General features: G+C 35.3%; 4 protein-coding genes and 1 non-coding gene across 7 annotated transcripts; 4 read left to right on the top strand and 1 right to left on the bottom strand.

Moving 5' to 3' along the window:
* The first annotated feature begins 1,100 nt into the window (after positions 1–1,100).
* Positions 1,101–4,513, top strand: LOC140863442 (3-oxoacyl-[acyl-carrier-protein] synthase I, chloroplastic). Its single transcript, XM_073266871.1, has 7 exons — positions 1,101–1,638; positions 2,425–2,856; positions 3,063–3,236; positions 3,618–3,731; positions 3,856–3,957; positions 4,097–4,163; positions 4,254–4,513. Exons 1-7 carry the CDS (start codon positions 1,177–1,179, stop codon positions 4,319–4,321), a joined length of 1,419 nt encoding a protein of 472 aa, XP_073122972.1. The 5' UTR covers positions 1,101–1,176; the 3' UTR covers positions 4,322–4,513.
* Positions 4,514–7,763: 3,250 nt separating this feature from the next.
* On the top strand, positions 7,764–9,494 carry LOC140863315 (uncharacterized protein At2g34460, chloroplastic). Of its 2 annotated transcripts, XM_073266657.1 has the most exons (5): positions 7,764–7,883; positions 8,078–8,278; positions 8,637–8,756; positions 8,852–9,124; positions 9,222–9,494. In XM_073266657.1, exons 2-5 carry the CDS (start codon positions 8,078–8,080, stop codon positions 9,384–9,386), a joined length of 759 nt encoding a protein of 252 aa, XP_073122758.1. In that variant the 5' UTR covers positions 7,764–7,883; the 3' UTR covers positions 9,387–9,494. The 2 variants fall into 2 exon arrangements, with proteins under 2 accessions (XP_073122758.1, XP_073122757.1); XM_073266656.1 differs by lacking the exon at positions 7,764–7,883 and having other exon boundaries at positions 7,944–8,278.
* A 187-nt stretch (positions 9,495–9,681) lies between these two features.
* On the bottom strand, positions 9,682–10,264 carry LOC140863317 (major strawberry allergen Fra a 1.06-like). Its single transcript, XM_073266660.1, has one exon. The coding sequence runs from the start codon at positions 10,262–10,264 to the stop codon at positions 9,782–9,784; it is 483 nt and encodes a 160-aa protein (XP_073122761.1). The 3' UTR covers positions 9,682–9,781.
* Positions 10,265–10,684: 420 nt separating this feature from the next.
* On the top strand, positions 10,685–11,540 carry LOC140863316 (major allergen Pru ar 1-like). 2 transcript variants are annotated; one of them, XM_073266658.1, is made up of 3 exons: positions 10,685–10,881; positions 10,970–11,309; positions 11,415–11,540. In XM_073266658.1, exons 1-2 carry the CDS (start codon positions 10,698–10,700, stop codon positions 11,266–11,268), a joined length of 483 nt encoding a protein of 160 aa, XP_073122759.1. In that variant the 5' UTR covers positions 10,685–10,697; the 3' UTR covers positions 11,269–11,309; positions 11,415–11,540. The 2 variants fall into 2 exon arrangements, with proteins under 2 accessions (XP_073122759.1, XP_073122760.1); XM_073266659.1 differs by lacking the exon at positions 11,415–11,540 and having other exon boundaries at positions 10,970–11,408.
* A 1,048-nt stretch (positions 11,541–12,588) lies between these two features.
* On the top strand, positions 12,589–12,661 carry TRNAR-ACG (transfer RNA arginine (anticodon ACG)). The gene has a single exon. It is a non-coding gene; the product is annotated as a tRNA-Arg (tRNA).
* The last annotated feature ends 201 nt before the right edge of the window (positions 12,662–12,862 follow it).

The following is a 12,862-nucleotide window of genomic DNA, read 5'->3' as shown; positions in this document are numbered from 1 at the left end:
ATTAATTAAAGGTAAAAACGAAAATTTCTTTTATAAAATTTACTCTTACAATAACTTTTATATAAAAACACCCGCACCTTAAAATATATATATGGGACGACTTAATTAATTAATTAAAACCATTCATTAAAAACATTAAAAGCAACACAAAAAATCTCATAACCAACAAACGTAGCACAAAAAGGTAGTAGTCAACCTTGAATCAGCACAAAAAATTGACAACGAGTCGATAATTATTAAGCACGAAACAATGAAAGCCAGCAGCTGGAAATCGACGACAAAACCCAACTCATTGGTTATTAAGCACCAAACAATGAAAACCCAACGGGCGGACATTTTTGATATAATAAAATAAATGGTTATAAATAGTTAATGTAGTCAATGATTATTGTAGATTTATAAATAACGAGATAATATCGAATATTAAAATCAAACTTATATTGAGAACTTAAGTTATATCGGGTCCGTCGTTCCTGTTGTCCAACACCTACTCATGCTTTCTTCAGGCACAAAGTTATCTCATATATGTAGGACGATGAATGTGGTTGCTCACTCGATCGCTTTTTTTTTTAATTTCTTTCCCTTCCCAGTCTGTATGAAAAATGAGAATTTTTCGATTTGATTGATAAATCTTGTAACTAAAGACTTGTTTATTGATTAATAAATTTGCAAACTTTACCATAAAAAAAAAGAAAATATAATATTTATAATCTGTCCGTCCCAATTATATGAACCACATTTTCTTTTTTATTTGTTTCAAATATACAGATTTACAATATATTTAATAATAAATTTTTATATTTTTTAACTAATATATCTCTATTAACTAAAATTTGAAACTTATGCAACTATTTTTTGAATACCTTAAACATAGATAAAATAAAAAAATTATATATGATTTACTTTTCAAATAAATTATGTTAATATGTATGAAAAAAAAATAAGACTTTATAATTTGACGACGGAACATTTAATACTAATAGCACCCAAAAAAATTTGGCTCGTAGCCTGGGATGAGGTGTGTTAATGGTGAGTCCTGTGTAATACATTTGTAATTTATTAACTTTTATTTATCCCCCAAAAAAGAGAAAAGGGCAATGCTAATACTAATGTGGTTCCTAATATAAAACTTGATTCTTCACCACATCGTTCTCATCGAAAAACTCGGTTCCCATCATGCAAGCAATTCAATCTACTGCGCTTCGCTCCTCCCCACTCGATCCCCTCCGCAAACCTCAGCACTCCGCCCCTTTACTCCGCTATAATGCCAAACCCCCAGCTAGAAGGCTTCCGTTCACTGTCTCCGCCTCCTCCGCCGTCGCCGCGGCGCCCAAGCGGGAGACAGACCCCAAGAAGCGCGTCGTAATTACGGGCACGGGCCTCGTCTCCGTTTTCGGGAATGATGTAGACGTGTTTTACGAGAAGCTGCTTGCTGGTGAGAGCGGCATCACTCTAATAGACCGCTTTGATGCGTCCAAATTCCCCACGCGATTTGGCGGACAGATTCGGGGATTTAAATCGGACGGGTACATTGATGGGAAGAACGATAGGAGGCTGGACGACTGTTTGAGATACTGCATTGTCGCGGGGAAAAAGGCACTCGAAAATGCGGATCTCGGGGGTGAGAAGCTTGGCACGGTAAGAGTTGATGGAGAGGATTTATTTTGTGGAAGATCCACTTGCTTTGATTTTTAATTCGATTCATTTTTAAGGTTTTGGATTTTTTTTTTTTGCACTGATTGTCTTCTGTGATAAACAGCTTTAGTTAAACTGCTTAAAGCTGAAAGGTAATCGAGTACATAGATCTTGGGGTTCCGGTGTATGAAATTTAACAATTCTCTATTATGAGTTAGTTTCTTGTATCAAGCTTTGGTTGTCTAATATCTATGCATATGTTATTGTTCATATTCTTGTGGTGAATGGTGCTCGCTCTTCATTTCAATTTGATGAGTTTTTCTTGAGTTTTTTGTTTGGAGTTTTTGATACGGAATTCTTTGGCACTTTTCTGAAACACAATCGCATCGCTAACTCTTTGAATTGTATAGTTCTGTCTTAATTGATGACCTATCCTCGGCTTATTACTTTACAACTATTAAAGGCAAACTTTCTAATTTCTATGGTTGAGAAAACTGGTATGGCAGCTGTAAATAAATGCTTTGTTAATATATTTACTAAGTCTTCTATGTTTTTTTTTTTTTTTATTTCGATACTGTCAGAAAATAGTTATGAACTCTTTGTTGCCTTTATGTTTATTTTAACTTGTTGCAGCGTTAATTTGCCACATTTTTGTACCTTGTTTTTAATATTTATTACATTCATTATAAAGGAGTATCGGTTGTTGTCGGGGTTCTATTTGTTTGTGGTTCATTTCTTTGAAGTTGTAGGCCGACCCTCTCAAATTATTTTAGTTTGGTATTATTGCAGATTGATAAAATTCGAGCTGGTGTACTTGTTGGGACAGGAATGGGTGGTCTTACAGTTTTCTCTGACGGCGTTCAGGCACTTATAGAGAAAGGTCACAGGAAAATAACTCCATTTTTCATACCTTATGCAATAACAAACATGGCATCTGCTTTGCTTGCAATTGATCTTGGTTTGATGGGTCCAAATTACTCAATATCAACTGCTTGTGCCACCTCAAATTATTGCTTCTATGCTGCTGCAAATCACATCCGTCGAGGTGAAGCTGATATAATGGTAGCTGGTGGAACCGAAGCGGCTATTATTCCTATTGGACTGGGAGGTTTTGTCGCATGCCGGGCTTTGTCTCAAAGAAATGATGATCCCAAAACTGCTTCTAGACCTTGGGACAAAGATCGAGATGGCTTTGTCATGGGTGAAGGTGCTGGAGTCTTGGTAAGCTTTCTCTCTCATTTTTTTTTTTTTTTCTTTTCTTAATTATAAATCTTGGACTTGGGATATTTTAAAACTGGACTTTGGGTTGTCCTCATTTTTGACATGGCACGTCGTTTAATTTTCCTTCCACTTTCATCTTCCGGAAAGAGTTATCTAATCAACAGGACTCCCGACCGAAATGTGATGTTATTATTCAATTTGAACAGGTGATGGAAAGTCTGGAACATGCAATGAAACGAAATGCACCAATAATTGCTGAATACTTGGGAGGTGCAGTTAACTGTGATGCTTATCATATGACAGATCCTAGATCTGATGGCCTTGGTGTCTCGTCATGCATCCTTAGCGCTCTAGAAGATGCTGGGGTTTCCCCTGAGGAGGTATTTGCTTACTTTATTTCATTAAAATTTAGTGACGTGCGGCCACAACTCCATATTTGTGGTACAAAAACAGAATGTGTCGAGTCTTAACGTATCTGCCTATTGATTTGTTGTCACTATACCCCAGCTCCAGAAGATGCTGGGGCTTCCTGTGAGGAGGTATTTCCTTGTTTCATTTCATTAAAATGTAGTACATGCGGCCACAACACCGGACTAGCAGTTTGAAAACAGAATGTCTCAAGAGTCTCAACATAGCTGCCTATTGATTTATTGTCATTTCTCATGTTATCTTTTTTGAGATTTCTAGCACTTCAAAATCAACCATTTATGGTGAAAGTAGATTTCTTGGAAATAACTTGTTTGGTCCATGTTCCATTTCAGGTTAACTATATTAACGCCCATGCAACCTCCACTATAGTAGGTGACTTAGCGGAGGTAAATGCAATCAAGAAGGTGTTCAAAAACACTTCAGGCATCAAAATCAACGCTACTAAGGTAAGATCCCCACTAGCGCTACCGGTCTACCCCCCACCAATGTATCCGCCCGCTTTGCCTGTTTTCTTCAGATTTCGGACGCAATGTGACATTACTCATGGTTGGTTTCTCATATTTTATACAGTCAATGATAGGGCACTGCCTCGGTGCTGCCGGAGGTTTGGAAGCTATTGCAACCATCAAAGCTGTTACAACAGGCTGGCTTCACCCTTCTATCAACCAATTTGTAAGTTGAAAGAAACTAGTTTGCTACGTGCCCACGACTTACCCTCTTATGTGTGCATCAATGGGAATCTTCAAAAAAACTGTTCAATTAGTTGGATTTTGCTTCTCCAGTTTACAGTATTTTATTATCATTAACGCAGAACCCAGAGCCTTCTGTGGAATTCGACACTGTTGCAAACAACAAGCAGCAACATGAAGTAAACGTTGGTATGATGCCTCTTGCTTCCCCTTTCTATATATAAACTCCTTGTAAATGAGGATTTTTTGCAAGATTTTAATGCTCTTTATCAAATGCAGCCATTTCAAATTCATTTGGATTCGGTGGACACAACTCCGTTGTTGCGTTTTCTGCATTCAAGCCGTGACCAGAAGCAGGCCGTTTTCACCACAGTGCCATTGAGTCTAGCGTCGGCTTTTTTGTTAATTTGGCGTAATAATTTTAAGTTTAGCTCTTCTAGGTTTGAAGCTTTGATAATTCCTTGCTTCAGATTTATTGAAGCTATAACTTTTCTTAATTTAATCAAAGTTCGTAACTTTCTCTGCATAGAGATTTAATAATAGTTCATACAACATGCACCTACATAAATTATTTCATACCAAAATTATATATTCGTGGAAAAATTAGATAAAAACAGCATTAGATATCATTAGTCAATACAAAAAAAAGGCAAATCACATGTTCATACGAAAATTTTCAAGATTTCACTTGTGAATTTAATTGGTTTGAATGACAGATATTATGAACATTATATTTTTGTAGATATTTATCAATTATAATTTAAAACATTTAATATAGCTTTTTTTTTTTGAAACTAAACATTTAATATAATCAGGTACGTATGTACTGACTATAAATGTAATCTATAATGAAACGATTAAATACATTCAAAATCAATTTCATACTTTTTGACTAATTGTCTCAAACAATTAAATAGTAAAATTTAATTTGGTACACGAATTATTGGTTAAACGTCAAATTGGTATGCGAACTTTTGTTAATGGTTTAATTGGTACATGTTCGCCGAATTTCGGTCAATTTTCGGTGATATTTATGTAAAATGTCCAATTTGCCTTTTATTACAAAATATGCACATTTTATTTTTATTTTTAATTATATATATTTGTATATTACATTTTATATGTAAAAATTAATTTGATTAAAATTTTTATTTGTACATAATATTTATTATATTATGTAGATTAATAGATTATATATTTCAACGAGAAAGATTAGATAAATTATATTAAGACATACAATATCTAAATAATTGTAAATAAATAAATGTATACCATAGAAAATAAATAAATATTTTTTTAGCTAAAATTCTGATTTTGTTATACATAATTTTTTTGATAATATTTTGAAAAAATATATTTAATAAATAGCGATTGTGATAAAATATTTTTTAATATTTTAGCCATGTAAAATTTTATTGAATATATTATTTGGATAAAAATATTACGTAAGTTCTACTAAAAATTAATTTAAATTTTCAAATTATATTTATAAGAAAAACTTATCAAATCACCAATTAAACTCCGCCATAACGTGCTACATATTTTTTAATCAACAAATAAAAATTTGAAAGTTTATTTAAACACAATAATTTTATAAGAAAACATGTGTAGTGACCCTGCATGATATCACCTACTAACTGGCAACTAATAGCATGCATTAAACTTAATACAACAAAATAACTTAACAGAGTAAAACATGAGGAAACAAAACCATAATTTACATATCAGCTTAGTAACATAATCCAGGCTTAAATCTGTAGTGATACAACCAAATCGAAACCTTAAACAGTAAACATTATACAGCTATATCGAATCCTGCTGTATAATAAAATCCTCAAGGCTCCTGCTCCCTAGTCCTGCCTTGAACTACCATCTCCGTCCATCCTGTGACCTGCCCCATGAAATAGGGTGTCCAAGATAACAACTAGGACGTGAGCACTAACGCCCAGTACATAGACATGAGTAAACATATGTATATAATGCATGCAACATGATGACTGGTATAGGGTCATCTGAAAAATCATGCTCAGAACCGGCCCCACATGAGTGCTTCCACCGCACGGATCAACCTCTGGGTGCAACCACACTCGTCTAGTACACCAGAGTAGACAGACATAAATGCCCCCGCCGTCGCGGTACTCTCAGTGACAGACTATCGAGTATAGAGCTGAGCGGCTCTATAGTCAGGTATAACAAGGTATAGGCTCAACGTGTATATGCACATGACATATGAATATAGAAAGCGGTAAATCATATATCATGCCATATAATAATGCCAAATAAATGCAACATATAAACATGTATACTCGCTGGCAATCTCAGTCAATGTGTACGTACCTCTAGGCTAGTTCAAGTATAGTAAGATCCTAGGTTCCAAGCCTATATTCAAAAGTTCACCGTATCACTACATAAATTCTATAAGCCTTAACTAAGCTAATAAGTACTCCCAAAACTTAAATAGATTCCCGGACCATACCTTCGTCCGTAATTAATCCTTTGGAGTCGCTAGTCCCGGATGACTATAACCACACCTTGGTTATTCCAGAACCTCTATTATAACCGATAGGGCCCTCAAGTGTATATCTCACACTTATATAACTGAAGAAAGAAACTCGGGAATTCGTATTTCAAAATGAAATTGAACGAGCCCTATTTATAAGAAAATTTCCGGACGAGTTCGGATCCTCCGAAGCTGAGTTCGGATCGTCCGTTCCAACTCATTGTCTGCATGCGAGACACGTCGAGTTCGGACCGTCCGAACGTCTCTTCGGGTCGTTCGAAGTGACCTAAATCCGACACTTGTCAAAACACCATGCTGAGTAATCCTGCTTGCTTGGCACAAGGGAGTTCGGGCCGTCCGAAGTCCTTTTCGGATCGTCCGAACGTGCCTTAACTCCGAAGTCAACAAGCTTACCTTCGGAGCCCCCGGTGATCAAGTTCGGGCCGTCCGAAGTCCTCTTCGGATCGTCCGAACTGGCTCAGACAATGAAATTTCGTTTCTTGCTTCTGAAGTCCGATTAAATCCCGGAATTGGTTAATTATCAACCCTTAAACATGTTTAACATATTATTATCTTAAAATGAGTTCTTGGTTACTACAACATGACTAATAAAAAAATTGATAATCGTTTTTGGTTTTTTTGATGAAAAAAATGACGAAGTTGGTTTTGAAATTAAAATAATATTATTATTTTAATTAATTTGTATTATCATAAGACCATTATACTCTTTTTTTTTATCGTAATTTGGTCAAAATCAAGTGGACATGTACCAATTAAGTCATTAACAAAAATTCGTATACCAATTTAACATTTAACCAATAATTCATGTATCAAATTAATTTTTACTCATAATTAAATAGTGATATTAGTTTGACTTGATAGCTTTTTAAAAAAAATAAATTAAATTAAATTAAATTCTTATTAATCAGTTGACTTTTATTAAATTCTCAGACCTTTCCATAATTCCCATTATTATGCTTCACATTAGTGAGAATCTTACTGGACATATCGAAAAAAGAATTTTAAAAAAAGAGTAATAATAGATGTACATTTTGTGTACACCTTAGTTTACACTCTTTCTTATTAATTATAAAACTTTCCTTGATCAACTAGAAATTTATTTTTTATCATGGGTATTTTGCAATTAATGAGAGAAATTAAAAAAATTTTAAGTAAAGGTGTAAACCAAAGTGTACACTACAAAGTGTACATCTAGCATTTTTCTTTAAAAAAAGTAATAAAATTAAAAAAATAGAGTGATTAATGCCACGTTGAGGCCCTATCTTGTGGCGGGTACAATTCCAACGGTGGCTCCAGTCACCAATGCTAGAGTCTTCCCGATCACCTCTCGTTTTCAATTCTTCTCCTTCACAGCCAAATCCAACTCTTTTTACCCGAAAGCTTCGACTGTAAGTTTCCTCATCTTCTCAATCTCTCTCGAATCTCCTGTTTCTTGATCGCATTACTTCTTTCTCTGTCTTGCCCGATTGTAATTTTCTCAATTTCTCTCGAATCTTCTGAGCTGCGCTATATAATAAAGTTGGGTTCTTTACGTCTTTGCATGTGCTCTTTCGTGTTTTATTCTATATTTGACTGAATGCAGATGGAGGGAAGTCAGGTTAAGGAAGAACAGCAGACGGGTTCTTCTCAGAAGAAGAAAATCTTTGTTGCAGGTGCCACTGGGAGCACCGGTAAAAGGATTGTGGAGCAGCTTTTGGCTAAGGGTTTTTCTGTAAAGGCTGGTGTCCGTGATGTTGAGAAAGCAAAATCAACTTTCCCCGGAAACAACGCTGATCTTCAGATTGTTAGTTAGAGTTCTTTTGCAGCTTAATCTTTTATGTTTCGATTTTTGAATGCTTATAATTTGATTGTTTGAAAATAGTTTCTTAAGTAACATCCTGAAAATTTGAAATTAAAAAAAAATATCCTGAAAAATCTTGTAGAATAGCTGTCAACGGCTGTTCGAGGATTTAGGATAATAATTGGCTGTTGGTTGCAATGTTAAAGCTCGTATGCTACGTAAACTTTATTTCTAAATTGCATCCTTTGCTATTTATGCAACCATAAAGCTGTAAATTTTGGAACCTGTTGGCTCCGATTATATGAACCTGCATTATTATTATTACTATTATTATTTGAGTGGGATGCACCTGTATTTTCAGGTGAAAGCAGATGTGACGGAGGGTTCAACTAAGTTAGCTGAGGCTATTAGCGATGATTCTGATGCTGTAATATGTGCTACTGGTTTTCGACCTTCATGGGATTTGACGGCTCCATGGAGGGTGAGTAAATTTCTTCAGTTTTTATGTTCTTGATTCTCATTCTATTACTCTTTGGATGCATAGTCTTCATGGAGTAGTGGAATCTTTTAATGTAGGTGGATAACTTTGGGACGGTAAACCTAGTTGAAGCTTGCCGGAAACGTGGTGTTAACAGATTTATACTCATAAGTTCTATTTTGGTGAACGGAGCTTCAATGGGACAGTTGTTAAATCCTGCTTACATTTTTCTGAATGTTTTTGGACTCACCTTGATCGCGAAGCTGCAAGCAGAGCAGCATATTCGCAAGTCTGGTATCAATTACACTATTATACGGCCTGGGGGACTAAAGAACGATCCACCTAAGGGGAATATAGTCATGGAGAAAGAGGTAACGACGTTGGATCCACATTTTTGAATTTTAGTAACAGTTGGAAGGCTTGATCCCTTGTTTACCCACTCAAGCCAAACTCTCTCCTTCCTTGCAGGATACTCTTTCTGGGGGATCGATATCGAGAGATCAGGTTGCAGAAGTAGCAGTTGAGGCATTGCTATGTCCAGAGTCTGGCTACAAAGTGGTGGAAATTGTGGCCCAAACAGAAGCTCCTCGACGTTCGTTTCAGGAGCTCTTCAGTTCCATCAAACAACGTTGACCATGTCCAAAGCATTAGCCTTGTTTACAATGTTATGTTTCTATATACATGTACTAGTTAAAGACCTCAGACAGATACTCAAATAAGTATAAGCAAGGTTCAGTGTTCTTTCTTTCTAGACGTATTCATGTCTCAATTCATCAAATTTCTCGAAACCCTTTATGCGAGATCCATGGGCAATACGAACGTGAGCAATTTTTGGTATCCTTCAAAGCAAACACAATCGCATTATTTGGAAGATAATGGCTTTATTTTGAGTTGACAGTTCTGAGGATAACAAGTAAAGAAAGAAAAGGAGAGATCTCAAAAGCAGAAATTAACAACATTCGAGACTCAGAGAAAATTTGCAGACAACATAAACCAAACGAAAACAAAGAGGGAAGAAAATGAGGAAATTATGCATAGGCATGAGGATTCTGGAGTAGATAAGCTTCAACAGCCTTGTACATTCCTATCACCTTTTCTTTTCCTGCCTTGACTTCATCTTCTTTAAGCATGAAATCCCCAACAGTGAAGTACTTACTTGTCACCTTAGACACTGAGCCACCATCTTCTGTTGCCTCAAACTTGACTTCATATGTAATCTTTTCAAGTTTATCTTTCAGCGCCTCGCCTTCAATCAACGTGTACTTGTACACAAGGGACTCTTCATCAAGCTCATCTACCCGATATTTCAAAGATTTAAAGTTTCCACCTTGAGCAAAATTAATCTGCTTGATGCTTCCGGCACCTCCATCACCTTCAGTAATCTCAATGCTGCTGACAGCTTGTGGCATCAGCTTTGGTATTAAGTTGTGAGAGTCCACAATGGAGGCCTTAAAGACTCTTGAAGGATGGATTGGAGAAATGTACTCGTCAGTGAATGTGGTAATAGCCATGTTCCTTGGTGATTTTTCTTACTCAAAACTTCGAATGTTGTTTTTGTTTGGCTAAGTTATCACCAGGAAGTGTGGTATTTATAGATTTAGAACATGAGGTTTTTAATTCATTTATGTTTTGTGGACGGCCTTATACATTCCGTTTCTTGTCTATTTGTGCTGCAAAGATTGCAGGATGCTGAAGTTTGTATTTAAGGAAAACTCCAGGTTACTCTGATTTTCCCATTTTATTATTCTTGTTTACTCGAATGATAATTTTACAGGAAAGAATATAATTTTCCAGACGAGATTCTGCAATTTGGAGCATTCGTATGGGATTTAACGAAGCTTTATCCTATAAATAGAATTCATAATCACATTGTCTCCAACACAACAATCTCATTATCAAGGCAATCAAAGCATTAGTCCTAAGAACCCTATAACTGTAGCAAAAATGGGTGTGCTTACATTCACTGAAGATCACACTTCTGCTGTCTGCCCAAAAAGAATCTTTAAAGCCTCAATCCTAGACTCCAACAACTTGATTCCTAAACTTCTGCCACATGTAATTAGAAGCATGGAGTTTCTGCAAGGTAACGGTGGAGTTGGAAGCATAAAACTGGTTAATTTTGCTGAAGGTAACTAACTAAAGATCCAAACTTCTGTATTATTATGTATAAAATTCTAATTCAATTTAAGAGATGCGTTTTAATTTTTTTTTTACAGGTAGTAATCTTAAATCTTTGAAGTATCAGATTGATGAACTGAACGAAGAGACGTACAGTTACAGCTACACGGTGATTGAAGGCGAATCATTAATGGACAAACTTGAGAAGATTACACACGAAATCAAGTTGGAAGCAGCACCAGACGGGGGTACATTTTCTAAGGTGACTAGCACTTATCACACAAAAGGCGATTTCTTGCTGACAGAGAAAGAGATAAAAGCCGGGAAAGAAAAAGTGTTGGGTGTATACAAGGCTGTGGAGGCTTATCTGATCCAGAACCCCAGTGCTTATGCTTGAGAAATGTCATCTTTTCTGTTCTTTAAGGTCTTCATGTTTGGGTAATGAACTTATAATTATGTTTGGAAATAAGGAAATCTTGTATGTTGATCCATGAATCGATTGTAATCTCTATACATCTGTGTAATAAATCACTCTGTTTTCAGAAACAACGAATCTTGAATATACCTCAGCACAACGTTTGAAATAGAAACCACATTTTCATCAATCAAGCAGAAGGAATTGAACATGTGTCAAATGGCTGGTTCAACATTAACAACAAATCGAAAAACTTAGAATCGCTCTGTGAACGAGATCTGTCTATAGGAAAACAACAAGCAGAGAAGCAATGGCAGCAGCCATGAGAGGAGCTTCCACAGAACTGTTTGATCCAGGCATTGGCGCCGGTGCTCCAACATCTTCAGCTTGAGCTCCGACATTTCTCGAAATAGTCATGTAGACGAACAAGACAATACCGATCAATTTTCTTGCCTGCAGCTCCATTTTCTGAAGTTAATCAACTCCTCTCAGTGAGTCTTGATACTGTGGTCTCAGGTCTGTGACAGGAAATTTATAGGAAAAGTCGGGGTGAAGAACACAAGAAAATACATTCGATGCAGCATTTGATCAAAGCAGAGATGGATTGTATACTTGTGTGCTGTAAAGTGATTAGATGATGAATCACTCCACTATATTTGTGTACTGCCGCTCAAAACTACCCATGTGATCGATCAAACATGAGTTAAATGGTTATGTAACTTTCAAGAAAAATAATATCTTTTGAGATACATACTAATGTATTCTCCCTACAAAGTGCTCTGACTCAGTTTAGTTTGGTAAATTTATTGTTGTTTTCTAGGTTATCGGAATTTTTTTTTATAAAAGTGTTTTTTATTTTTATTTTTTTATAAAATGTTTTCGATCTCCCATTTCTTCTATTTTAAAAATAGATATATGTTAGAACAATTATTCTATACAAATATTTTCACGTCATTTTCGCATTTCAAAAGTAATGTGTTTTGAACTTTTAATTCAAATTATTGCCTCATTCTACAAAACATTTAAAACAATCTTTAGTATCGTTTATTATGTTGTTTATCAGTGGTGGTATTCAAATACTATATTTGGTTGACACTTTTTAAAACATATTTTTCAAAAACTTTTTAAAAGAATTTTGTCCAAATACATATTTTAAGTTTTTTAATGTATAAAACAATACAAACGTTTTCTAAGTACAAAATCTAAATTTCGATTGAGATTTTATTTGCTTCTGCCCGTATGGTTCGATCGAGTTTGTCGAAATATTAAATGAAATAGAATTACGGGATCAAACAACGTAATGACTCCGTGGCCCAATGGATAAGGCGCTGGTCTACGGAACCAGAGATTCTGGGTTCGATCCCCAGCGGAGTCGTCGTCTCTTTCTCTGTTTTTTTGAAAAAAAATATTTATTTACTACGTTTAGTTTTTTTTATTTATTTTTTTCAAAAACAAAATTTTTGGGGTTTTCCAAATTGAATGTCCATGTTAATTTAGGTTGTTGAATTTTTTTTTTGTTAATGTTAGGAGAATGAGATCAAATATTTTGGCAACTTATATTGTTTGGTGGGGTTTA

The sequence above is a fragment of the Henckelia pumila genome, chromosome 4 (genome assembly GCF_033568475.1).
Source record: "Henckelia pumila isolate YLH828 chromosome 4, ASM3356847v2, whole genome shotgun sequence".
NCBI classification, from domain to species: Eukaryota; Viridiplantae; Streptophyta; class Magnoliopsida; order Lamiales; family Gesneriaceae; genus Henckelia; species Henckelia pumila.
Note: the sequence above shows the minus strand (reverse complement) of the source record. Positions and strands in the feature narration are given on the sequence as shown.